Source organism: Bos taurus, chromosome X (genome assembly GCF_002263795.3).
Source record: "Bos taurus isolate L1 Dominette 01449 registration number 42190680 breed Hereford chromosome X, ARS-UCD2.0, whole genome shotgun sequence".
In the NCBI taxonomy this organism is placed as follows: domain Eukaryota; kingdom Metazoa; phylum Chordata; class Mammalia; order Artiodactyla; family Bovidae; genus Bos; species Bos taurus.
Window position 1 is genome coordinate 73,805,499 of NC_037357.1, and position 27,959 is coordinate 73,833,457.

At 37.6% G+C, this 27,959-nt stretch overlaps 1 protein-coding gene and 1 pseudogene across 1 annotated transcript; both read left to right on the plus strand.

Annotated features, from left to right (window-relative positions):
- Positions 1-1,391: 1,391 nt before the first annotated feature.
- Positions 1,392-3,192, plus strand: RTL3 (retrotransposon Gag like 3). The gene is given in 4 exon segments (XM_003588150.2): positions 1,392-1,461; positions 1,464-1,672; positions 2,109-2,585; positions 2,587-3,192. Coding segments are annotated over 4 exon segments (1,362 nt in total).
- A 30-nt stretch (positions 3,193-3,222) lies between these two features.
- The window catches only part of LOC101905052 (ubiquitin-conjugating enzyme E2 variant 1-like), a 45,777-nt pseudogene continuing 21,040 nt past the window's right edge, over positions 3,223-27,959 (plus strand).

Sequence of the window (27,959 nt, forward strand, 5' to 3'; positions counted from 1 at the left end):
AGACTGTTACAAGTACCCTTCAATAAAGTTGGCCTCCCACAAAATCTTACCCTATTATACCTTGTCCAGGTCTGTCCATGGTAAAATTCCCAAGAAAACATTACAGGGAGGGACACTAGGAACAGAGTAAGTGGGGGGCGGGGCGGCGGGGACTAAGGTGTTGCAGGCTGCTCTCTGAGTAAGAATTCAACAAACAGCCCAGTGTGGACAGAGTGATGGGAGGTTATATGAGACAGATATAAAAAATAAACTCCAAAACTACTGTGGTCATTCAGAAATGTTTGCAACTTTTCACAAGGGCAGTGGCATTACTCCCAGTTTCCTGGCCAAATATTTATTAAAGTAACCAAGGACTGAGTACATGAGGCTGCCTCACATCAGTGCCGCATCCTACTTTCTTTGTGGCTCTAAACTGAGAGGTACTGTCAAAAGAAATAAATAAATTCTTCCACACTCAAAATAGCTATGTTACAGAGGAGAGCTGGAATGTGTTCTTGGAGTGGGTATGTTTGTTTGAGTTCAGTGTATGCAGAAAAGACAAGCCTCCACAGCCATTCATTCACATGCTTCCCTTCTCTGTGACAGGTATGCAGACAGTGGAGCTCTTGGACTAAGTCTCTGAATGGTAATGTACATTTATAAATATTATTTTCCTAACTATTTTGAGGTATTTTATAAATAATGCACATGTGTCTGCTGAACATATATATATTTAGTAAAATTTTGCTTGTTTGTTCCTGAGACTAATCTTGTGTGTTTACTTAGGTGGTATGATTTCTGAGATGTCAGAAAGCTCCCCCCTACCTCTTACCCCAGCCACCCAAAAATATCTCTTGGGTTTGCCCACACATAACTTAAAATCTCCACATTGTTCAAACATTTGATTTAGTCATTCAAAGCAGCTGTTAAAATCCAAGTGTTACATTGGGAAATTAAAGTAGACATTAGAAATTAAATACTATATAAAACAGGAAAGAATAGGGGGAAATTGCTTCTATTATAATGCTCAGTTTCAAAAGAAGAATGCAAAATAAATACACAGTCTTGATCAGATGTTGTCTTAAGATGTCATGAGGTCAGAGCTAGCATATATGACCCAGCTCATGAATATAAGCCAGCACCGTCAGGCAACTTTTCTTATTATTTATTTCTAATGAGTGCTTTCCACAGTTTCTGATCCTCAGATCACACTCTCTTCACAGTGTATCTAATATCTCCCTTTTCTGAGCTCCAGAGGCTTGTTAATCAATTTTGGTGGGACACAGATCCCCATTTTCTGGAAAGCTCACGGAGCCTGATATCTGCCTGTGAGGAGCTTTTAGAAAGACCTCACAAGCACTCACCTACTCTCTCAGCAGCAAACTGCCAAACCAACCTCATTTCCTTAAAAGATGATGGAGGACTTAGCAGCATCCTATATTGCTCTGAAATCAGAGAATGAAATTCTGCAGGCTCAAGTCAGCAGCTGATGGAGGAAAATGCTGCCTTGCAGTCCCTCATTCAAGAACTCCAGAAGCCCCAAGCAGCCAAGGAGGATGAACCACTCCAGGAGACCCAGAGACTCCCAGAGCCCCCTGGATTTTCTAGCAGTCTTGGAACCCCAAGAGCCCCCAGATGTCGAGGAGTCCCAAAGCCCAGAGAGTCTCAGGACCTCCAAACCTGGGAGACCTCAGCATTTCAGGATCCCCAAAAGTCCTTGGAGCCCCTAGCATCTCCAGGGTGCCTGGAGCCCCCAGCAACCCAAGATCCCCAAGCACCTCCAATAATCTACAAACTTTCAGGAGCCTGGAGATCCTGAAAGCCCTCGGAGGCCAAGGAGCCTCAGAAGCTCCCAATGGCCCAGGAGGACCATGCTGCTGCTAAGTCGCTTCAGTCGTGTTCGACTCTGCGCGACCCCATAGACGGCAGCCCACAAGGCTCCCCCGTCCCTGGGATTTTCCAGGCAAGAACACTGGAGTGGGTTGCCATTTCCTTCTCCAATGCATGAAAGTGAAAAGTGAAAGTGAAGTTGCTCGGTCGTGTCCGACTCTTAGCGACCCCATGGACTGCAGCCTACCAGGCTCCCCCGTCCAGAGTACTGGAGTGGGGTGCCATTGCCTTCTCTGCAGGAGGACCATAAACCTCCAAATTTCAAGGAGGATCAGAAGTCCCCAGATACCCAGAATGCCCCAGCAGGCCAGGAGCCCCAGAAATTAGAGCCCTGGCACCCCTCAAATGCCCAGGAGCTACAGGAGGCACCAAAATGTCAAGATACCTCTAGACACATGGAATTGTTTGAGTTTCCTGCTCCCCAGGAGCTCCAGGATCCTAAACATGCCCAGGAATTCCTAGGACTCATAACATCCAAGGAGTCCCTGGACAGTCTAACAGCTGCTGAAACAACAACAGCTTCAGAGTTTCCACAGTCTTCCAATGAGTTAAAGGATGAAGCTTTCCTCCTAGAATATTCTTTAGCCTTCAGTAGGGATACCCAGAAGATTCCTGAGTTTCTGGTTCAATTGAAGAGTTCCATGAGAGTCAGAGGGTGCTTGTATCCCACCAAAGCAGCTCTGGTAAGCTTTGTTGGCAACTACTTCTTAGGTAAAGAAGAAAAGTTGTTCCAGCTGTTAGTGGTTCCAGCTGTTAGCAGATATCCAAAGCCCCCTGCTGGAGCAATTTGAAAGTTTCATGCAAGTGCTTCAGGATACTTTTGACAATCCAGAAAACATGGAAGATGCCAACCACCACATCCCTAAGCTCTGCCAACAAGAAGACCATGTCCACCAGTATGCAACCCACTTCCACCTCATTATTCAAGAACAAAATTTGGGTGAAAGCATTCTCTGAATCCAATTTCAGGAAGGGTTTGCCAGTTCTATCTGAAGTGAACTGTCTCACACAAGCCCAGCTACCAATCTGTCTGATCTGATCACCCAATGCATCTCCCTAGAAGAGAAGCTAAGTGGTAAACCTGATCCAAGTCCACAAGATGCAAGTCCCTCTGAGGAGAGAGCTGGACTCAAGAGTTTACCAGCTGAAAACCAGCCAGTGCAGGCTTCAAGTTGTCACCAACACCTCAATGAAGCTGATCGAGCCCGCTGCCGTGAAGGCCACTTGTGCCTCTACTGTGGACATCCTGGTCATTTCACCAGAGACTGCCCTGTCAAGCTTCATCATGCCCAGCAGGTGGGAAACATCGAGGCCCTGTGGTAAGGGGGAACCCGGGCAGGCCAATCTACAAATATGCATCCCCCTCACTTCCAGTATCCATATTTCATACACTATGGTTTACCGTTGAAATCCGACCGGGAAGACGACAGCTCTTTGAGCAAGCTACAGTGGATTCAGGCTCCTACAGAAACAGCATTGACCATTCTGTGGTTCCTCAAGAGAAGCTGCCCATTCGCAGTAACATCTTTTCTCTGATGCTGGAAACTGTAGATGGCCATACATTGATTAATGGACCTATAACCAAGGAAACACCACCTGTTGAAGTTAAAATTGGAAACCATGTTGAAGAGCTCCAGTTTGACATTATTCATGCACCAAGGTACCTTCTGATTCTTGGAATCCACTTGAAACACATGATCCTAACATCGAGTAGAGTACCCACACTATATCTTTTACATCCTGTTATTGTCACTACAATTGCTTCAGGCACAGGTGGAATAGAAGACATCATGATGAAATAATTGCTGGGTAGATTCTTTGTCCTAGTGACTACTCCAAGAAACCTATCTTTTGTAACCTCAGCTGTCATCAGCATTTGCTGCTCCCAGAATCTTCCACTGAATCTCTGGCAATGAACTAAGGCTACCTGTACAACAACCCTGCCTCGGATTGTGAACTGAACCTGATAACTTTGAATTACATTTTTTTCACCAATCCTTCATGCCCCCTTCTTTGAACCCTACATTAATGTGGGCCTGTTTTAATTACAATTTATTCTAACAATATGCATGAAGATAATAGAAACTAACATCTAAAAATGTAGTTGTTATATTGACTTGATTTTTTCCTTATCAAGATTTTCTTTATCACAACAATTGCAGCATATTTTCAATAAAGAAAATAAATTTGCAAGTGATTTTTTAAAAAACCAATAAACTAGTGCAAATTCTACTAGTGTTTTAATTATTTCTTGGTTTAGCTGAGTGAATGAATAAGACACAAGTAAATTAGGAGGGAGAGAGGAAAGTAGGAAGGGAGGGAGGGAATTGAAAAGTCTCAAAGCTTGAACATTCCAGGAGTAGTGACATGTCAGTGAGTGATGGGGTACAGGAGGATGGACAGAGCAGAGGACTGGTTGGAGTGGAGGTAGACTGAATGAGAAATGGAGGGATTAGAGAGAGGATAGAGGGAAAGTTTAGAAGAGGGTTTGGGAAAATTAGAAGGAGGTTGAAAAGGATTCAGATGAGAGTTAGGAGCTGCTGAGAGCAGGGGTGAGAGGAAGGGTGAATTCCTACAAAATTAAGGGCATGATGACAGAGACATTGAGCAGCTTTGAAAGCACACTTCTTGGACTTCATAAATTAACCAAACAAAGAAAGACCCTGGAGAAAATAATGAGATCCATCAGTAACCAAGATTTCCTGATAAAGTGACAAGATCTTATTCCCTGCAGCAGGGAAATTTGCCCTAGAGTTTACACCTATTAATGTGTTTTTGTTGGTGCACAGGAGCAGATTGGAAGGAATCAGCTTTCAACACTTGCAGATCATAGTAGCCAAGTATATCTGCTCTGCTAGACAGGCTGCTTGCATGACACACAGAGTCAAGTCAAGGAAAGTAACTTGTGTTCTTATGGACTTGAGAGGGGCTAATGTCCCAACTTAAATCACACAAACAGATGAACTACAGGGTTGGGAGTGTGGGTAGAGGGGGTTGAATCTCCAGGTCTCAAGGGATTTCCACAAATATGAAGAATATGTTTCCTCTGTATTTCGAACACTCCTTTGTGAGTCTTTCTGAGGCCATTTGAAGGAGATTTTGCCTCTTACTTAGACAAGTAAACAAATATATGATCATAACCCTAGAAGGAATGATGCTAAAGCTGGAACTCCAGTACTTTGGCCACCTCATGCAAAGAGTTGACTCATTGGAAAAGACTCTGATGCTGGTAGGGATTGATGGCAGGAGGAAAAGGGGATGACAGAGGATGAGATGGCTGGATGGCATCACCGACTCGATGGACGTGAGTCTGAGTGAACGCCAGGAGTTGGTGATGGACAAGGAGGCCTGGCGTGCTGCGATTCATGGGGCCGCAAAGAGTCAGACACAACTGAGCAACTGAACTGAACTGAACCCTAGAAGGAGACAGGTGAGGAATTTACCATTCATTGAGCCTGTAATATCTTCCAGCAACAATGTCTGGCATGTTATGCACATTAATTATTTACTTATTTCTAAAACAACCCAGTGAAGTAGGTATGTTTGCTCCTGTTTCGTCAATGAGCAAACAGTGCTCCAGCAAAGCTAGTTCATTCATCCAAAGTCACAAAGCTAGTAAGTTGGTAGAGGCCTCTTTGGCTTTTGAAGCCTGTGCCCTTTCCTATATTGCATGTGAATATCCATAATGCAGTGGTGAGAAACAAACAAGATTGTGGCAGCAGAGACCTAAGTTAAATAATCCTAAAAAGTAGAGGAAAACTCAGAAGAAAAATTGTAGAGATCATTTCATAGTAGTTCTGTTTCCCCAGTTCCCTTGATCTCACCCCAAACTCCTCATTATCACAAACTTCCCTTTTGTATCTCTAGGAGAACTTCCTTTTTTGAACTAATGGTATTTTTTCATGGACATTGGACCCACATGAACAGTTATTTACCTGTAGGACCTGTGCACTATATAGCAGTGTGTGTACCACCCCTTAGATTGTCTGAATAGCCATTTCCATAACTAATCCAAATCCTCTGAAACCTTAAATTCTACCTCGTCTAGTTCTCACTGGCCTCCGCTTCCTTCCCTGAATAGTTTAACACATTTAATCATCATATACCATCTTGAGGTATATGGAGACATTTTTTAGGTGTATCTCCTATAACCCCCAACCTACCCCTCCAACACACACACAGATAGCATGGGTCACAGAGACGAAATCTTCTACATGCCTACATTTGACAGCATAGCCTAATACAGTGCCCTGTACAGAGAAGTTCTCCAAAGTGATTGATTCAGTGACATTGAATTACCACTAACCAGAGAGGGGTGCTCATTTATATATCATGGGCTCTTCTTACTTTTTTTTCCTCACTCAATTGCTTATCTCTACCACCAAAATCAAGCACTATCTATCAATGTAGAATTCAAGACAAAAATGCTTAAAGCCACTATAAAGGAAAAACACCATTTGCCAAAATACCTGAGGCTATCAGGACTGAGAGGATACATGGGACACAGGACTTGCTGTGTTAAAACTAGAAACAGTTCCGGGAAAAATGAGATGGTTTGTCAACTTACTTGGGCTCTATATTTTTCTATCTGGCTTTAGAGGTTTATTTGACTACAGTACAATTCTTTGTTTCAGGAAAAAGATCCATTATCTAATCGTAGAGTCATAGAATTTGTGAGTTGTAAAAGACTTAAGAAGTCTATTTCCTAAATTTTACAAATGAAAGCGTTGAGGAGGCTCAGAGAAAGGAAAGATACTTAATCGAGATAACTTACTGCTATCTGGATCTCCTGACTCCATATCCAGTGTTCTTTTCACCAGAAGCCACAGTTCTAATCCAGTAGTTAAAATTCAAATACATGGCCCAGACTGAGCTAGGTACTATGGACAGTGTGTATAAAGTATAACATGAGAGGTTTACCATGTGATGAAGGAGAAAAAAATTAGCAAGCATTAGACATGGCTTCCCAAGTGGCTCAGTGGGTAAAGAACCTGCCTGCAATGTAGGAGATGACAGAGATATGGGTTCGATTACTGAGTTGGGAAGAACCCCTGGAGAAGGGCATGGCAACCAACTCCAGTATTTTTGCCTGGAGAATCCCATTGACAGAGGAGCTTGGCAGGTTACAGTCCATAGGTTGCAAAGAGGCGGACATGACTGAAGCAACTGAGCACACAGCACACAGACAACTAGCATAAAATCAAATATGTAGTAACAAATACACCAAATTGAAACAGTGTACAAGCTGATAAAGGTAACAATAATATCTACCATTTAATTAGAACTTGGGTTGTACCGGACTTTTGGACCAGGTGATTTAGGTATTTGCAACTGTCTGCATGGCAGATTTTATTATGCAAATCAAATACATTGCTCTAGTTCTTAAACTACCTGTATATTTCAAAAGCTATGGCAAAACCATTACAATATTGTAAAGTAATTAGCCTCCAATTAAAATAAATAAATTTAAAAAATAAAATAAAAATTCTTCTTCATTAAAGGAAAAAAAGCTACGTTTTTAAAAGATTTTTTAAGGATAAATTATTTTAAACTTTATTAATATAATATTCAGCTTATTACAAGATATCAAATATTAAATAACAAGGGCAATATATGAGTCAGAACACTAGAGGCCAGGAGATTAAGAATAAATTCCTAATTCTATCACTTACTAGCTATACAACTCATATTGTTTATGAAATGAGTAATATAATACTTCTTTTACCTACCCAACCAAGTTAGAGAAAGCATCAAATGAAATATTTTGTGTTTAAAAAGCATTATGAGATAAACAACAAGGTCTAACTGTATATCACAAAGAATTATATTCAGTATTCTATAATGAACCATAATGGAAAAGAATATGAATATATATATATATATGAATCACTTTGCTGTAAACCAGAAAATAACACATTGTAAATCAACTATATTTCAATTAAAACTTTAATTAAAAATTTAAAAAGCATTAGAAAGTTGAAAATGCTGTATAAATAAATGGTATTATAGTAACTTATGTTTGTAATAATGACCCCAAAGACCCCTTCATTGTATGAAAACACAGGCTAATTTAATTTCAATTTTACACACCTCTAGTAAGTATTTTCTACATGCCGGGCACTCTATATTGTCAAAAAGCAAGATTCAATTATGTTTAATATAAATATTTCATTAAGTAATTTTTGGTATTAGTATAATTAAAGTATTTGAAATAGTAATAATAATTCTTGTCATATGTACCAGCACTCTATTTACCAGAATATTATATTATTTAAAATGCCACTTCCTTCCCAGGGCATATTAACTAAATTATAATATAATTGGTCTGAGCTTTTTTCTTCATCCACTTAGCTCAACCTAGAGAAAACAAGTCAGAACAAGGTTAATATTTATGCCCACACCAAAAGAAAGTTAAATTAAAACTCATGCGACTGCTATCACTCCATTTCCAGTTTATATGATTTCTAAGTAAAAAATAATTGAAAGTTAAAAGGTCAAATTTAGGAAACAATTGCTAGCATCATTTAATATGACTAACAAGACTCTCATTTCACTTATTATCTGCTTCACAGTGATTCTAATATGTGAGAAAGTTTGATGAAGTGTTTTTAGTTTGGAGAATATGGGATGTGTTCTAACTTGGTTAGTTGGAGAGGGGAGAAGTAACACATGCCAACAGTAGTCAAGTACGAAGTGTGTTACTTGGCTCAAATGGGAGGACCATTATATCCTCTGATACAGATAAAAATGGGATATGGGACAGAAAAATAGGATATGGGACGGAAATTCAGGATAGTCATATGTGTACAGGATATCTGGTTACATAGAATTCACATGAGAAAAAGAAAGCATGAAATTTTACAACCACACAGAACAGAATGTCTGAAACTCTACAGCTGAGCTCACTGTTTTTCTTAGCCTTTTCATATTGTTTTTTTCCTGTCAGTTATACCACAGATACCACATAATAGACAACAAGTGAACCAGCTGCATTACTAGAGAAACTCTTCTGATTATTGGAAGAAAATAACGTTGAAAGCCAATATCATTAAAGGCACTAAAAAGGTGAATACTGAAGGGAATTTCCATATTTCAACTTCTACTTTTACAACTCTGCCTCCCGTTGTAAAATTAAACATGTATTTGTAGCAATGAAGGAGAGATCAATTAGGCACAAGGCAAAATAAAATAACACTTAAGAATTAACAATATTTAGTGAGAAATGTTATTATGCTCCAAAAGTTTTGAAATAATTAAGCTAAAATAAAATGTAGAAAACAAGAAGCCTGACATGGAAAGCACCAGAAATTGGCAGTCCCGGCCACCTTCTATTACTCTCTGTCTTCTCTCCAGCTCTCCTCTCTTTCTGGACTTTTTTCTTTCTGCTAACCTGTTGGAAATCTAAATAACCAAATACTCACACATAATTAATCATTAATAGCTTGCAATAATAAGCCTTTTTCCTCACTGCCTTTCCATATGGAAAAGAAAGACAGATCAGAAATAGTCTTCACACTAATGTAATAACTTTGTGAAAGCCTTTTTAAAACAATAAATATATTGTTTTATATATGGAGAATGTATAGACAGGCAAGGGCTAAGAAACTTTAATTTGCACATGTGATGAGGTTAAGTGAGGAGCAAGGAGTAGTCAGGATATCTAAATATCAGATTTAATTTATAACTTGCCCTGTGGCACTGGGTAAGTTAATTAGCCTCTCTTTTGAGGCTAAGTTGCTTCATAGGAAAGATTATGATGATGTTATCTTTGCTGCCTTACTTAGTAAAATATTGCAAGAGGAATTTAGTCATTCAATAAACTCTATGATTAACTTCTACTATGTATCAGATACTGAATTAGAATGAAATGAGATAATAAATATCAAGACTGTAAGCCCAGATATAAGTTAGAGTGTTATCATTGCTCTAAAAGCTGCCTAACTCCAAAGGGATATAGTTTTGCACAAAGAATAAATTAAAAATTAAAAGGTACACCAGCTTGAAACTTTCTTTTGTATTTTGTATTCTAGAAAGTTTCCACTATTACCTCGCACTTTCTAGTCTATAAAAATTACCAAAATTACATAAGAATTAATACTTTTCCTCTCTATGAGATGTGAAAACTCTGATTATCATTTAAAAGAGTACAGACATGCACAGCAACTATCATTATTATCACTACTATTTTTTTATTACTCATAAAGAAAAGTAAACATTTAACAAGCAATCATCTATTGTTCACCACACTCTGTGCTAGCTACTTTACCTATGAAATCTCATTCAAACTTAACAAATACCTAGCAAGGTGTATATTATTATACCTATTTTATAGATCCAATAACCAAGTCCTAGAGAGGAAAAAGTTACTTGGAGAAACTGGTGAAGTTCTAAAAGAAACTCAATTCTCAGTCTCAAACCTCATGCTTTTTCAGACCTATAGAAAGAATTCTAGAGCTGGAATAGTCCATATTTACTGATACAGATACTGCTGTCCAGAGAAGTCAGATTCTCCATGGAGGCCATAGAGCAAGTTAGTAACAGAGCCAGATCTAAAATGCATATCTTCTGTTTTCCGCTTTAATGTATTTTTCCTTTAAATTTTACTAATGTATATGGTGTCAATTTAACTATATTCAATAAATATGATTAATTAATTGAATAAGAAGTTAAGCAGAATTATTCTTAATGTTTATAATTTATTAAACACTATTTTTCACAAGAACTAAATTTTAAAAGAAAAAGAATTTTAATATATGAACTCAAGTTGCAAATATTTTTTCATTTTCATTTTATATGTTGCTTTGGCTAGTAGTTTCCTGCCTTTTTATTTTATTTTTTTTAATTTTATTTAATTTTTAAACTTTACATAATTGTATTAGTTTTGCCAAATATCAAAATGAATCCACCACAGGTATACATGTGTTCCCCATCCTGAACCCTCCTCCCTCCTCCCTCCCCATACCATCCCTCTGGGTCGTCCCAGTGCACCAGCCCCAAGCATCCAGTATCGTGCATCGAACCTGGACTGTCCTGCCTTTTTAAAGTTTTATCAACTTGTTTCCTGTTTACTGGTTTTTCAAGTAAAAGAGAAAACACTGTTAAAATCTGCAAATAAAAACATACTACCCAACACTATAAACCACTAGATATCACATCTAGACTTCTGGAACACTGATTCCAACCACAGTAGAATATGTTTATTTCAAGTGAACATGGAATATTCTTCAGAATGGGCCATATGCTAGGCCATAAAGTAGCCATCAACAAATTTAAAAGGATTGAAATCTTACAAAGTTTGTTCTCTTAATGGAATAAAACTAGAAATCAATAACAGAAGAATATTAGAGAAATTCATAAGTATGTGAAAATTAAACACATTTCTAAATAACCAATTATTAGAAGAAGAAATCACAAAGGAAATGAGAAAACCCTTTGAGATAAATGAAAAGGAAAACATAACAAAACTTATGGGATGCAGAAAAACCAGTGGAGGGAAATTTATCACCATGAAGACAGATTTTAATAAAGAAGAAAGCTAACAAGGACCTATTATATAGCATAAGGAACTATATTCAATATCTAGTAATAATCTTTAATGGAAGAAAAAGAAGAAAGATCTCAAATCAGTAACTCAACCTTCTACCTTAAGAAACAAACAAAAAAACTCCACAAACTAAACTCAAATAAGGCAAAAGGAAGGAAATAATGACATTTAGAGCAGAAACTAATGAAACAAAGTACAGAAAAATAATAGAAAAAAAATCAATGAATTCAAAAGTTTATTTTTTTTTAGAAAGATTCTTAGATATACTGTCTTGTACTCCCTGCTCCCTTACTCCTGCTTCTCATCTCCTTGATAAACTGCCAATGCTCAAGTCCTTATCTTGAGTTAAATTTGAAAATTTGAGTATGCTAGCTTTGACATTTACTTATTGTGTGACTTGACTATTTCAGTTTCAGAGTTTCTTTGCCCTTGACAGAGAAGAAGATCAATACCTCAAAAGAACACTAGGTTTGTAGTCAATATACTTGGGTTTTAATAAACTTCAGCTTTGTCTTTTTACAACTGTGAAATCTCAATTTCCTTAATCTCTCCAAATCTATTTCCCCATTTACAAAATGATGATTTAGACCTCCCTCATGGGGCTGTTGAGAATACCAAATAAGGCAAAAAAAAAGTGAGAATATCTTAGAATCTATAAATTATCATCCAAATATGATATTGTTTTTTATAATTGGAAGGCAGGGGAAAATACCATTTCTTAATTGAGATATGGCAATAAAGAAATTGTTTTAATTCATCTTAACTCAAGTACAAAGATGCCAAATTTGAATTAGGTCATTTTATACTTACTGAGAAGTATGTTTCCTCACTTCACCAGGGCTCATATTCTAAGGCTTCAAAAAAAAAAAATTACAAATTTCTGCCTCTTGAAACAGCTAGAAAGCACAGAATAGCTTTCATCCCTTCTTGTCATCAGCTGGATAGTATACAATGGCCTCCCTTTGACCTGGAGGGCCTAGAAGTGCCCAAGACTGGCAGTAACAAGCCCAGTACTAGTTGCTCATTATTTTCCTTTAAGAATGAATTGCTAAAAAACAAATCAAGTAGGGAAATCTCAAATGATGGGACTTACTTTCTAATATACTACAAGCTGCCAACATCTGGGTGAGCCATTTATCAGTGGAATACCAGGCATGCCAGGAAGATATTTGATAAATGAATTAGAGAATGTCTGTTGTTGTTGATCAGTCACTCAGTCGTGTCTAACTCTTTGCAACCCCACGGACTGTAGCACACCAGGCTTCCCTGTCCACCATCTCCTGAAGCTTGCACAAACTCAGGTCCATTGAGTTGGTGATGCCATCCAACCACCTCATCCTCTGTCATCCCCTTCTCCTCCTGCCTTCAATCTTTCCCAGTATCAGGGTCTTTTCCAATGAGTCAGCTCTTTGCATCAGGTAGCCAAAGTATTGGAGCTTCAGTTTCAGCATCAGTCCTTCCAATGAATATTCAGGATTGATTTCCTTTAGGATTGACTGGTTTCAACTCCTTATAGTCCAAGGGACTCTCAAGAGTCTCCTCCAACAGCACAGTTGAAAATATCAATTCTTCAGTGCTCAGCCTTCTTTAAGGTCCAACTCTCACATCCATACATGACTACTAGAAAAACCATAGCTTTGACTATATGGACATTTGTTGCCTAAATAATGTCTCTGCTTTTTAATATGCTGTCTAGGTTGGTCATAGCTTTTCTTACAAGGAGCAAACCTCATTTAATTTCATGGCTGCAGTCACCATCTGCAGTGATTTTGGAGCCCAAGAAAACAAAGTCTGTCACTGTTTCCTTTGTTTCCCCATCTATTTGCCATGAAGTGATGGGTCCTGATGCCATGATCTTAGTTTTTTGAATGTTGATGTCTACTCATAATTTAATTATTGATATCCATCATCTTGACATTTTATGAAATGAGTATGTAAGATATTCCTCTAATAGATTTTTTATAATATTTGTTGATACTAGTTTCTTTAATTTTTTCATTAACTATTAATTATAAAGGTGGATGGTTCATATGAAGTTTTAAATAAAGAAGCAACTCAGATCCAGGGTGCCACTAAGGAGGGAGCTGGGTGGGAGGAAGGAGTCAAGAATGATTCCTGTTAGGTTTGGAATAAATCTTCAATAGGACTATTACAGGTCCTTAAAGTATTCACCTGACAATCCACTCTTTTCATTTCAGTCAAGCAAAGGGTTTCTTGGTGTTCTTCTTCAAACACCTTTTTATCCCTACTATCACACCAAAGCAGATACTCTGATTTCCGAGACAACCTTCGCATTTTAGGAACTATGAAGGCAATGGACACCACAACTGTAAATAGACCAGAGAAACAGAGATCTTTGATTATCTGCCTTCCCCATTCTTAAACCCATCAACTATAAGCACAGCCTGGCAGTAGCACTAAAAACAGAGCCTTTTTTTATATCAAGTGCTATTGACTTAAAATGGGGAAAATTCAATCAAGAATCAACACACAAGTCAAAACTGCCTTTAATAATTCAAGATTTTTGAAGAGTAGTGGACAAAGGTTTAATCAATTTCTCTGTTACTTAACTTTAGAAAATGAAATGAAGTTTTCTTAAAATAAGTGTAAAAATAATAATATACTTTGAAAATGAAAGAGAGATACTTCACTGGGGAGATGCCAGGACTGGGGAGTGGTAAAACAGTAAAAATTAGAATGATAAAATGAAGGACAGAGACATGCACCCATCTGTCCCACTCTGAAACAGATCCCCAAACCTCTAAATTCTCTGCCTCATCTGGAAGTCTCCCTGGTCACACTCCTATCCCATTCTGGATTCCCGGAAATTCCTTACCCCTCAAGCCCTACAATTTGTGTGCTTCCCTGTTCTCCAAATTGGGACCTTCTTTCCAGTGTTTAAGAAATGCCTTCTCTCCCTGCAATCACCTCTTTGATTTGACCAGGTAGTTATGCTGTGGTTGTTTGCATTTTTCCAAGTTCTTGGTACTTTTGATCTCTAGCCTTATGTATCCTGAGTTTTTAGATAGTTTCCAGGCTTTCTCTGAGTTATTGACTTTTAAAATTCTACCTCCTAGGTTTTTTCCTACTCAATGTCCAAATTTTGTCAGTATTCCACTTTCAAAATTAAAGAAAGCAATCTAATGGATTTCATTGGTTTTTCATCTCCCTAAATGATATTGAATTTACTGGAATTTCAAAGTTCAAAGGAACTATGAAGATAATCAAATTCAGCACACTTGTTCGAATTTTAATCTCCTTCAGTTCCCCCAATCTCTGTACCCTAACTATGAACCCCTTTGACTATTCTTAGATTGTTCTGATATGTTTCTTTCTATAGTTTCCTCCTTGGGATCACACAGAACAAAATTGTTGCCATTGCCCTGTGACAACATTTCATCTATCTTAATAAGCTTACCTTTCTACCATTCCACCAAAACCCAATCCGTCTCCAGATTAAAAAAAAAAAAAAAAAACCCAGTCCCTTTGACTGTTACATCTCATATTTCAAAACCTGACAACAAACATTCTGGTTGCTTTCCTCAGAATAATTTTTACCATTATTAACATTATATACTTTCTGTCCACAAAGAGAAAAGTCTTCTGTATTTGAGTACCATGTTTACTTTACAGGCAGTGAGAATATCACCTCTAATATGTTTAAATTTATGCTGACATTTTAGCTTTCAGCATAAATTAACAATGGGATAAAAAACTAATATGTTCTGCTTAAATGGCAGGAAATATTTTCCTGATCTCCTCCCTCTGCCCAGTAGGTTAAATGACTTTGAATTTTTCACCCTGTAGCAGTTTCATCACTGAATTTAGTTTTGTAATTATTTGTTTAATTCTATCTCTCTCTCTTACTAGAATATCAGTTCAGTTCAGTTCAGTTCAGTCGCTCAGTCGTGTCCGAATCTTTGTGACCCAGCTCCAATAAAGAAAGAGTAAATAATAATGATTGTCTATATGCAGGTGCCTGGCATATATTAGAGTCCTCAAATATATTTATTGATAGAATGCATGATCAAAGAAGTTTGGTCAAAGAACTTTGTTATAGTCCTAGAATTGGAAGGGTCCTTAAGACCTTTATTTTCCATATGGGTTAACTGAGGACTGAGAAGGTCAAGGGATTTATCCCAAATTATACAGCTGTTTGCTGAGAGGTTTATAATTTTAGATTTTTGTCATCCCACCCACTCCACTGATATCCTACAATTTTAGTTTATGCTCATATACTTAATCCAGGAGCTCTAGCTATACTAGTGACTAAATTGGATAAAATATGGCTATAATTTCTATATTTATTGATTCCCTTATATCAGACTAATAAAATCTACATGTTCAACTATACTTTTTTAAAAAAAGTATAGTTTTAAAGCTTGGTGCATGATACTGGATGCTTGGGGCTGGTGCACTGGGACGACCCAGAGGGATGGTACAGGGAGGGAGGAGGGAGGAGGGTTCAGGATGGGGAACACGTGTATACCTGTGGCAGATTCATGTCGATATATGGCAAAACCAATACAATATTGTAAAGTTAAAAAATAAAATAAAATAAAATTTTTAAAAAAGGAAAAAAAAGAAAATGAAAAGCATAAATAGTTTAAAAAAACTTTAATTTTTCATAAGCATAAAAATTGTTATACTGTACTACTCATTTGGCTTGAGAACTCACAGTGTTCAGATGAACTATGCCATCCTGCTCACCATGGGATCTTAATAAAGACTGAAGAGAGAAAAACAAAATAGATCAACTCAAATTCTGTGGTTAAAATATGTTGAACTGCTTCCATCTTGAGATTTTATCATTTTAGACCCACGCTGTCCAATATAGTAGCAACTAGCCACAACTGGCTAGTCTGAATTAAGATGTTTTGTGAGTGTAAAATACAAACCAGGTTTCTAATGTTGAGTACACAAAGGAGGTAAAATATCTCATTAATAGTTTTATATTGATTATATACCAAAAATGGAGAAGGAAATAGCAACCAACTGCAATATTCTTGTTTCAGAAATCCCATAGACAGAGGAGCCTGGCAAGCTATAGTTCATGGGGTCACAAAGAGTCAGACATGACTTAGTGACTAAACAGCAGCAGGAACAGCATATACCAAAACAATAATACTTTGGATATACTATACTAAACTTAATATTACTTTAAAAATTTTGTGGGACTTTTAGAAAATTTTACTTCACAGATGTGACACCTATTCATGATAAAAATTTTCAGAAAATTAGGAATAGACAAAAATTTCCTCAAATTAATAAAGAATATCTTTATTCCACTCACTCTACAGAAAAGTAAAAAATAAAAAAGAAACCCTACAGGTGATGTAATGTGCTGTGAATACTTAGTTGCTCAGTCATGTCCAACTCTTTGGGACCACATGGACTGTAACCAGTTAAGCTCTTCTGTCCATGGAGATATCCAGGCAAGAACACCTTGCCCTCCTCCAAGGGATCTTCCCAACCCAGGGATCAATTCAGGTCTCATGCATTGCAGGTGGATTCTTTACCATCTGAGCCACCAGGAAAGCCCAAGAATACCGAAGTGGGAAGCCTGTCCCTTCTCCAGAGAATCTTCCCAACCCAGGAATTGAACAGGGGTCGCCTGCATTGCAGGTGGATTCTTTACCAGGTGACACAATACTTAATGGTAAAAGGCTGAATGCTTTTCTTTTAAGATCAAGAAGAAGTAGAGGACATCCACTTTCATCACTCTTATTTGACATAATACTGGAAGTTCTAGCCACTGCAATAAGGCAAGGGAAATAAATTAAAAGTATACAACTTGGAAGAGAAAAAATAAAACTGCCTCTAGTTGCAGACATGATTGTCTACAAAGAAAGCCCCAGAGAACCTATGGAACATTTCCAGCACTAACAAGTGAGTTCAGCAAGGTCACAATATATAAGATCAACACACAAAAATTGGACCCAGAAAGAGACCTATACAAATATGCCCAATTAATTTTTGACAAAATTGGAAATTTTGGACAGATAAATTGGTGCTGGAGCAGTTGGACATATATGAAGGTAGAAAAGCAAACCTTTAAAAAATATATTTCAAAACAAATCATAGATTTAAATATAACACATACAACTATAAAACTTTTAGAAAAAATTGTAAGAGAAAATTTCCAGGGTATGGGGCCAGGCAAATAATTCTTAGAGTTGAAAGCAAAAGCACAGTATATAAAAGGAAAACTTGACAAATTGGATCTCATCAAAATTTAAAAAATTTCCTCTGTGAAAGCTCATGGTAAGAGGATGGAAAGACCAGTATAGACTTGGAGAAAGTATTGAGTTGGCAAAAAGTTTGTAAGATCATATGGAAAAATCCGAATAAATTTTTTGGCCACTCCAATATTTGCAAAAGGCATATCTGGCAAACTAATTACAATATATATTTTTTAAAAAAAACTCTCAAAACTCAACAGCAAAAAAAAAAAAAAAAAAACCACAATTAAAAAATAGGCAAAATACATAAACAAAAAATAAAGAGGATATACAGATATACAGATGGCAAGTAAACACATGGAAATTTGTTCAGTCACAAGCAAAATTAAATTAAAACCACATCCATCAGAATGGCAAAGAGGAAATGACAACATCAAATGCTTCAAAGATACAGAGAAACTAGATCATTTGTACATTGATATTGGAAAGGCAGAATTATGCAGCCATCTTGGAAAATAGTTTTCCAGAAAATTGAACAAGCACACTTATCTTACAATCCAGCAATTACATTCTTGGGCAATTACAGAAAAATGGAAATGTATATTCACAACAGCCTTATTTGTAATAACCAAAGGATGAAAACAGACTACATGCTCTTCATCATGTGAATGGTTAAACACACTGTGGTACACCCATACTATGGTATACCAGTCAGCAATAAAAAGGAATGAGCTATTAAAAAAGGCAATAACTCGAATGAATCTATAGGGATTAGGCTAAGTTTTATTTTTATTTATTTTTTTTACCTTTTAAACTATTTTTATTTTTATTTTTAATTTAAAGTTATTTATTTATTTTCACCATTTAATATTTTATTTTATTTTTTACTATAAATTTATTTTTTCTTTATTTTTTTTTTACTTTACAAGATTGTATTGGTTTTGCCATACATCAACATGAATCCACCACAGGTATACACGTGTTCCCCATCCCGAACCCCCTTCCCTCCTCCTTCCCCATACCATCCCTCTGGGTCGTCCCAGTACACCAGCCCCAAGCTACCAGTATCATGCATCGAACTTGGGCTGGCGATTCATTTCATATATGATATTACACATGTTTCAATGCCATTCTCCCAAATCATCCCACACTCTCCCTTTCCCACAGAGTCCAAAAGACTGTTCTATACATCTGTGTCTCTTCTGCTGTCTCACATACAGGGTTATCATTACCATCTTTATAAATTCCATATATATATATGCGTTAGTATATAGTCAAAGTGAAGTGAAAGTGAAGTCGCTCAGTCGTGTCTGATTCTTTGCAACCCCGTGGACTGTAGCCCACCAGGCTCTTCCATCCATGGGATTCTCCAGGCAAGAATACTGGAGTTGGTTGCCATTTCCTTCTTCAAGGCTGTAGTTTATCCAGTAGCTATCTATGGATGTGAAAGTTGGACCATAAAGAAGGCAAAGCACTGAAGAATTGATGCTTTTGAACTGTGATGCTGGGAAACACTCTTGAGAGTCCCTTGGACTGCAAGGAGATCCAACCAGTCCATCCTAAAGGAGATCAGTACTGGGTGTTCATTGAAAGGACTGATGCTGAAGTTGAAGCTCCAATACTTTGGCCACCTGATGTAAACAGCCAACTCATTGGAAAAGATCCTGATTCTGGGAAAGACTGAATGCAGTAGGAGAAGGGGATGACATGGTTGGATGGCATCACCATTTCAATGGACATGAACTTGGGCAAACTACTGGAGATGGTGAAACACAGGGATGCCTGGCATGCTGCAGCCCATGGGGTCACAAAGAGTCAGACAGGACTTGGTGACTGAACAACACAATAACAATTGACCAAAAGCACATGGGTTTACTTCTGTGCTATTTATCCTGTTCCATTGATCTATATTCATGTTTTTGTGGAAGTATTATACTGTTTTAATGACTATAGCTTTGTAGTATAGCCTGAAGTAAGTGATCCTTATTCCTACAACCCTTTTTTTCACAGGATTGCTTTGACTATTTGGTGTCTTTTGCATCTTCATACAAATTTTGAGATTTTTTTTTTCTTCTAGTTCTGTGAAAAATGTCATTGATAATTTGATAAATATCACATTGAATTGATATATTGCCTTGTGTATCATAGTCACTTTGACAATATTGACTTTTTCAATCCATAAACATGGTATATTATATATATATATGTGTGTGTGTATATATATATATATATATATATATATATATCTCTTTCTCATCCAGTTCTGTTTGTGAACTCTTTAATTTCTTTCACACGTTTCTTATATTTTCAGAGTACAGGTCTTTTATCTCCTTCAGTTCAGTTCAGTCGCTCAGTCATATCTGACTCTTTGTGACCCCATGAATCACAGCGTGCCAGGCCTCCCTGTCCATCACCAACTCCCAGAATTCACTCAGACTCACGTCCATCGAGTCAGTGATGCCATGCAGCCATCTCATTCTCTGACGTCCCCTTCTCCTCCTGCCCCCAATCACTCCCAGCATCAGAGTCTTTCCAATGAGTCAACTCTTCGCGTGAGGTGGCCGAAGTACTGGAGTTTCAGCTTTAGCATCAGTCCTTTCAAAGAGCACCCAGGGTTGATCTCCTTTAGAATGAACTGGTTGGATCTCCTTGCAGTCCAAGGGACTCTCAAGAGTCTTCTTCAACACCACAGTTCAAAAGCATCAATTCTTCGGCACTCAGCCTTCTTCACAGTCCAACTCTCACATTCATACATGACCACTGGGAAAACCATAGCCTTGACTAGACGGACCTTTGTTGGCAAAGTAATGTCTCTACTTTTGAATATGCTATCTAGGTTGGTCATAACTTTCCTTCCAAGGAGTAAGCGTCTTTTAATTTCATGGCCGCAGTCACCATCTGCAGTGATTTTATCTCCTTAGTTAGATTTTTTCCTAGGTGTTTAATTATTTTTGTTGCAAATGGAAATAGGACATTTTCCTTAATTTCTGCTTTTTAACTTTCTTTGTTACCATCTAGAAATGCAGCAGAGTTCTGTGTATTAATTTTGTAACCTGCAATTTAATAAATTCATTGATGAGCTCTAGTAGTTTTCCAGTCTTTAGGGGTTTTTTATGTATAGTATTATGTCATGTGCAAACAGTGACAGTTTAATTTCCTCTTTTCCAATTTGAATTACATTTACTTTTTTTATTCTCTGATTGCCATAGCTAGAACTTTCAAAAATCTGTTAAATAAAAGTGACAAAAGTGAACATCCTTGTCTTGTGCCTGATCTTAGAGGAAATGTTTTCAGCTTTCCACCATTGAGTATGATGTTTGCTATAGGTTTGTTATATATGGCCTTATTATGTTAAAGTTATGTTCCCTATATGCCCACTTTCTGGAAAGTTTTGATCATAAATGGGTGCTGATTTTGTCAAAAGTTTTCCTCCATCTACTAGAATGACTATTTGAATTTGGTTGTTTAATTTTTGATGTGGTGTATCACACTGATTGACTTGTGGATATTGAAAAATCCTTACATCCCTGGGGTAAATCTCACTTGATAGTGGTGTATAATCTTTTTAATGTATTATTGGATTCAGATGGATTCTCCAGGCAAGAATACTGGAGTGGGTTGCCATTGCCTTCTCCAGGGAATCTTTCCAACCCAGTGATTGAACCCTGGTCTCCTGCATTGCAGGCAGATTCTTAACCACCTGAACCACCAGGGAAGCCCACCCCTCACCAAATAAACAACCTAACCTTAAACTTAAAATGACTACAGAAAGAAGAAGAAATAAAACCTAAAGATAGTAAAAGGAAAGAAATTACAAAGGTCAGAGCAAAAATAAATGAAATAAAAAGAAAACAACAAAAAAGATCAAAGAAACTGAAAGCTGGTTGTTTGAAAAATTGAACAAAATTGATGAACTTTTAGAGGCAGTCATCAAGGAAAAAAAGGAGAAGGCTAAAATCAATAAAATCAGAAATGAAGAAGGAGAACCTACAACTGATACCACAGAAATACAAAGGATCATAAGTGACTACTCCAAGTAAATACATGCTAATAAAATGGACAACTTGGAAAAAATTTGATACATTCTTAAAAAAGGTTTAGTAGAAACTATGAACAGAGCAATCACAAGCACTAAAATTGAAATCATGATTAAAAACTTCCCAACAAACTAAAGTCCAGGACCTGATGGCTTCACAGGGTGATTTTATCAAATTTTTAGAGAAGAGATAACACCTATCCTTCTGAAACTGTTCCAAAAATTTGGAATGGAAACTCTCAAACTCATTTTGTGAGGTCTCTATCACCTTCATAACAAAACCTGTCATTGTACAAAGATACCACAAAAGAAAATTATAGGCCAATATCCTATAGATGCAAAAATAGATGAACATAGATGCAAAAGTCCTCTTGAGATTTTTATTTCCTGAGATAAGATTGTATTGCTATAAACTTCACTTTTAGAACTACTTTTGCTGTCCCATAAGTTTTAGTTCATAGTGCTTTATTTTCATTTGTCTTTAAGTATATTTTTATTTCCTCCTTGACATTGTCCAGTGATCCATAGTAGCATGTTACTTAGCCTTCACTTGTTCGTGTTTTCTATAGTTTTTACTTGCAGTTTATTACTAATCTCATAGCACATACTGTTGGTATCTTCTTTTGTGACTGTTGTTGATGTTGTTCAGTCACTAAGTTACGGTTGATTTTTTGCAACCCAAGATATTGCAGCATGTCAGGTTCTCCAGCCGTTTATCCAAAATCATATTCATTGAATCAGTGATGATATCTAACTATCTCATCCTCTGCCACCCCTTCTCCTTTAGCCTTCAGTCTTGCCCAGAATCAGGGTCATTTCCAATGAGCCCAGTCTTCGCATCAGGTGACCAAATTATTGAAGCTTCAGCATCAGTCCTTCGAATGAATATTCAGGACTGATTTCCTTTAGGATTGTCTGGTTTGATCTCCTTTCAGTCCAAGGGATGCTCAAGAGTCTTCTCCAGCACCACAATTCAAAAACATCAATTCTTCAGTGCTCAGACTTGTTTATGGTCCAACTCTCACATCCATACATGACTACTGAAAAAACCATAGCTTTGACTATACAGACCTTTGTCAGTAAAGTGATGTCTCTGCTTTTTAATACACTGTCTAGCTTTGTCATAGCTTTCATTCCAAGGGGAAGGAGTCTTTTAATTTCATGACTGCAGTCACCATCCACAGTGATTTTGGAGCCCATGAAAATAAAGTCTGTCACTGTTTACACTTTTTCCCCATCTGTTTGCCAGGAAGTGATGGCAAATAGCTCAGCTGGTATTCCATCACCTCCAGTAGCTTTTTTGCATAGTAAAGCTTCCCAAGTCTCATTTGACTTCACACTCCAGGATATCTGGCTCTAGGTGAGTGACTACACAATCATGGTTATCCAGCCCTTTAAGACCTATTTTGTACAGTTCTTCTGTGTAGTCCTGCCACCTCTTCTTAATCTCTTCTGAATCTGTTACATCCTTGCCATTTCTGTCCTTTCTTGTGCCCATCTTTGCAGGAAATATTCCCTTGGTATCTCTAATTTTCTTCAAGAGATCTCTAGTCTTAACCATTATGTTGTTTTCCTCTATTTCTTTGCATTGTTCACTTAAGAAGTCTTTCTCATCTCTCGTCTTCTCTGCAACTGTGTATCCAGTTGGTTATATCTTTCTTTTTCTCCTTTGCCATTGCCAACAAAGGTCCATATTGTCAAAGCTATGGTTTTTCCATTAGCCCTGTATGGATGTGAGAATTGGACCATAAAGAAGGCTGAGCACCAAAGAATTGATACTTTCAAACTGTGACGCTGGAGAAGACTCTAGAGATTCCCTTAGACAGCAAGAAGATTAAAACAGTCAATCCTAAAGGAAATCAACCCTAAATATTCATTGGAAGGACTGATGTTGAAGCTGAAGTTCCAATACTTTGGCCACCTGATGCAAACAGCCAAACCATTGGAAAAGACCCTGTTACTGAGAAAGATTGAGAGTAAGAGGAGAGAGGGGTGGCAGAAGATGAGATGGTTAAATACCGTCACTGACTCAATGAACATGTGTTTGAGCAAACTCAGGGAGATAGTGAAAGACAGGGAAGTCTGACATGCTGCAGTTTATGAGTAGCAAACAGGCGGACATGACTTGGGGACTGGAGAACAAAGCAAAGTGAAAATATAGAGATTTTCATACTCCTTTCCCAATTTTAAGCCAATCCATTGTTCCATGTTTGGTTCTAACTGTTGTTTTTTGACCTGCATATAAGTTTCTTAGGAAACAGGTAAGGTGGTCTGGTATTTCAATCTCTTTAAGAATGTTCCACAGATTGCTGTGATACACACTGTCAAAGGCCTTAACATAGTCAATGAAGCAGAAGTAGATTTTTTTTTTTCTGGAATGCCCTTTATTTCTTTATGATTCAATGAATGCTGACAATTTGATATCTAGCCTTTTGTAAATCCAGCTTGTACATCTCGGAGTTCTTGGTCCACTTACTGCTGAAGCCTAGCTTGAAGGATTTTGACCATAATTTTTCTGGCATGTGAAATGAGTAAAATTGTATGGTAGTCTGTACATTCTTTGGCAATGCCCTTCTTTGAGATTGGAATGAAAACTGACTTTTTCCAGTCTTGTGGCCACTGCTGAGTTTTCCATATTTGCTGACATATTGATGCAGCACTTTAACAGCACCATCTTTTAGATTTTAAATTGCTCAGCTGGAATTCAATCACCTCCACTAGCTTTTTTTTTTTTTTTTTTTTTGTAGTAATGCTTCCTGAGACCCACTTGACTTCATACTCCAGGATGTCTAACTCTAGGTGAATGATCATACCATCATGGTTATCCAGGTCATTAAGATCTTTTTTGTACAGTTCTTCTGTGTATGCTTGCCACTTCTTCTTAATCTCTTCTGCTTCTTTTAGGTCCTTTATTATGCCCATTCTTTCATGAAATATTCCCCTGATAGCTCCAGTTTTCTTGAAGAGATCTCTAGTCTTCCCCATTCTATTTCTCTATTTTGTTTCATTGTTCATTAAAGAAGGCCTTCTTATTCTCTGAAACTCTGCATTCAGTCGAGTCTCTTACCCTTTCTCCATTCCTTGCTTCTCTTCTTCCCTCAGCTATTTGTAAAGCCTCTCCACACAACCACTTTGCCTGCTGATTTTTTTTTATCTTTAGCATGATTTTGGCCACTGCATCCTGTACAACACCACCGACCTCCATCCAAAATGGTTTTTTCGGCACTTTGTCTATCAGATCTAACCCCTTGAATCTATTTGTCACTTCCACTATATAATCATCAAGGATTTTATTTAGGTCATAACTGGATAGTGTAGTGGTTTTCCCTACTTTCTTCAATGTACACCTGAATTTTGCAATAAGGAGCTCATTATCTGAGCAGTCAGATATATACAGTCAGCTCCCAGTCTTGTTTTTGCTGACTGTATAGAGCTTCTCCATCTTCAGCTGCAAAGAATATAACCAATCTGATTTTTGTACTGACCATCTTGTGATGTCCATATGTAGAGTCATCCCTAGTGTTTCTGGAAAAGGGTGATTGCTACGACCAATATGTTCTCATGACAAAACTATGTTAACCTTTGCCCTGCTTCATTTTGTATTCCAAGGCCAAACTTGCCTATTCCTCCAGGTATCTCTTGACTTCCTATTCTTGCATTCCAGTTCCCTATGATGAAAAGGACATCTTTTATGATGTTAGTTCTAGAAGATCTTGTAGGTCTTCATAGAACTGATCAGTGTATTTTCCTTGTATATTGAGGTGATCCTATGTTGAGTGCATCAATATTTACAATTATTATATCTTCTTCTTGGACTGATCCCATGATCATTATGTACTATCCTTCTTCTCTTTTAATGGTCTTTATTTTATATCTGTCTTATCTGATATGAGTATTGCAACTGCAGCTGTCTTTTTATTTCCATTCACATACAGCATCTTTTTCCATCTCATCACTTTCAGTCTGTATGGGTCCATAGGTCTGAGGTGGGTATCTTGTAGACAGCTTACATATGAATCTTGTTTTTCTAACCATGCAGCTTTTGGTTGATAACATTTAATCAATTTACCTTTAATGTAATAATCAGTATGTGTATTCTTACAGCCATATTCTTCATTGTTTTGAATTTAATTTTGTAGGCCTTTTTTCTTCCCTTCCTCTTTTATTCTCTCCTCTACTGGTTTGACTTCATCTTTAGCTTCATGTTTGGGTTTCTTTTTCTTTTGTATGTGTGTATCTATTGTAGTTGGGTTTGCTGCTCCCATGAGATTTGATATAACAATATATAACTGTACAAGGTTTTTGTTGTTGTTGTTGTTGTTGTTGTTGTTGTTTTATGTTGCTAGTCTATTTACCGCCTAGAGGAGTTCTTCTGGCATTTGTTGCAAAGATGACTGGTGACACTGAAAGCTCTTCACTTCAGTTCAGTCTCTCAGTCTTGTCCACTTTTTGCAACCCCATGAATGGCAGCATGCCAGGCCTCGCTGTCCATCACCAACTCCCGGAGTTCACTCAGACTCACGTCCATTGAGTCAGTGATGCCATCCAGCCATCTCATCCTCTGTCGTCCCCTTCTCCTCCTGCTCGCAATCGCTCGCAGCATCAGAGTCTTTTCCAATGAGTCAACTCTTTGCATGAGGTGGCCAAAGTACTGGAGTTTCAGCTTTAGCATCATTCCTTCCAAAGAAATCCCAGAGCTGATCTCCTTCAGAATGGACTGGTTGGATCTCCTTGCAGTCCAAGGGACTCTCAAGAGTCTTCTCCAATGCCACAGTTCAAAAAAATCAATTCTTCAGCGCTCAGCCTTCTTCACAGTCCAACTCTCACATCCATACATGACCACAGGAAAAACAATAGCCTTGACTAGATGGACCTTTGTTGGCAAAGTAATGTCTCTGCTTTTGAATATGCTATCTAGGTTGGTCATAAATTTCCTTTCAAGGAGTAAGTGTCTTTTAATTTCATGACTGCAGTCACCATCTGCAGTGATTTTGGAGCCCAGAAAAATAAAGTCTGACACTGTTTCCACTGTTTCCCCATCCATTTCCCATGAAATGATGGGACCAGATGCCATGATCTTCATTTTCTGAATGTTGAGCTTTAAGCCAACTTTTTCACTCTTCACTTTCACTATCATCAAGAGGCTTTTTAGTTCCTCTTCACTTTCTGCCATAAGGGTGGTGTCATCTGCATATCTGAGATTATTGATATTTATCCTGAAATCTTGATTCCAGCTTGTACTTCTTCCAGTCCAGCGTTTCTCATGATGTACTCTGCATAGAAGTTAAATAAACAGGATGACAATATACAGCCTTGATGTACTCCTTTTCCTATTTGGAACCAGTCTGTTGTTCCATGTCCAGTTCTAACTGTAGCTTCCTGACTGGTATACAGATTTCTCAAGAGGCAGGTCAGGTGGTCTGGTATTCCCATCCCTTTCAGAATTTTCCACAGTTGATTGTGATCCATACAGCCAAAGGCTTTGGCATAGTCAGTAAAGCAGAAATAGATGTTTTTCTGGAACTCTCTTGCTTTTTCAATGATCCAGCAGATGTTGGCAATTTGATCTCTGCTTCCTCTGCCTTTTCTAAAACCAGCTTGAACATCAGGAAGTTCACTGTTCATGTATTGCTGAAGCCTGGCTTAGAGATTTTTGAGCATTACTTTACTAGCATGTGAGATGAGTGTATCTGTGCAGGTAGTTTGAGCATTCTTTGGCATTGCCTTTCTTTGCGATTGGAATGAAAACTGAACTTTTCCAGTCCTGTGGCCACTGCTGAGTTTTCCAAATTTGCTGGCATATTGGGTGCAGCACTTTCACAGCATCATCTTTCAGGATTTGAAATAACTCAACTGGAATTCCATCACCTCCACTAGCTTTGTTTGTAGCGATGCTTCCTAAGGCCCATTTGACTTCACATTCCAGGATGTCTGGTTCTAGGGGAGTGATCACATCATCGTGATTATCTGGGTCATGAAGATCTTTTTTGTACAGTTCTTCTGTGTATTCTTGCCACCTCTTCTTAATATCTTCTGCTTCTGTTAGGCCCATACCATTTCTGTCCTTTATCGGGCCCGTCTTTGCATGAAATGTTCCCTTGGTATCTCTAATTTTCTTGAAGAGATCTCTAGTCTTTCCCATTCTGTTGTTTTCCTCTGTTTCTTTGCATCAATCACTGAGGAAGGCTTTCTTTTCTCTTCTTGCTATTCTCTGGAACTCTGCATTCAGATGCTTATATCTTTCTTTTTCTCCTTTGCTTTTCACTTCTCTTGTTTTCACAGCTATTTGTAAGGCCTCCCCAGACAGCCATTTGGCTTTTTTGCATTG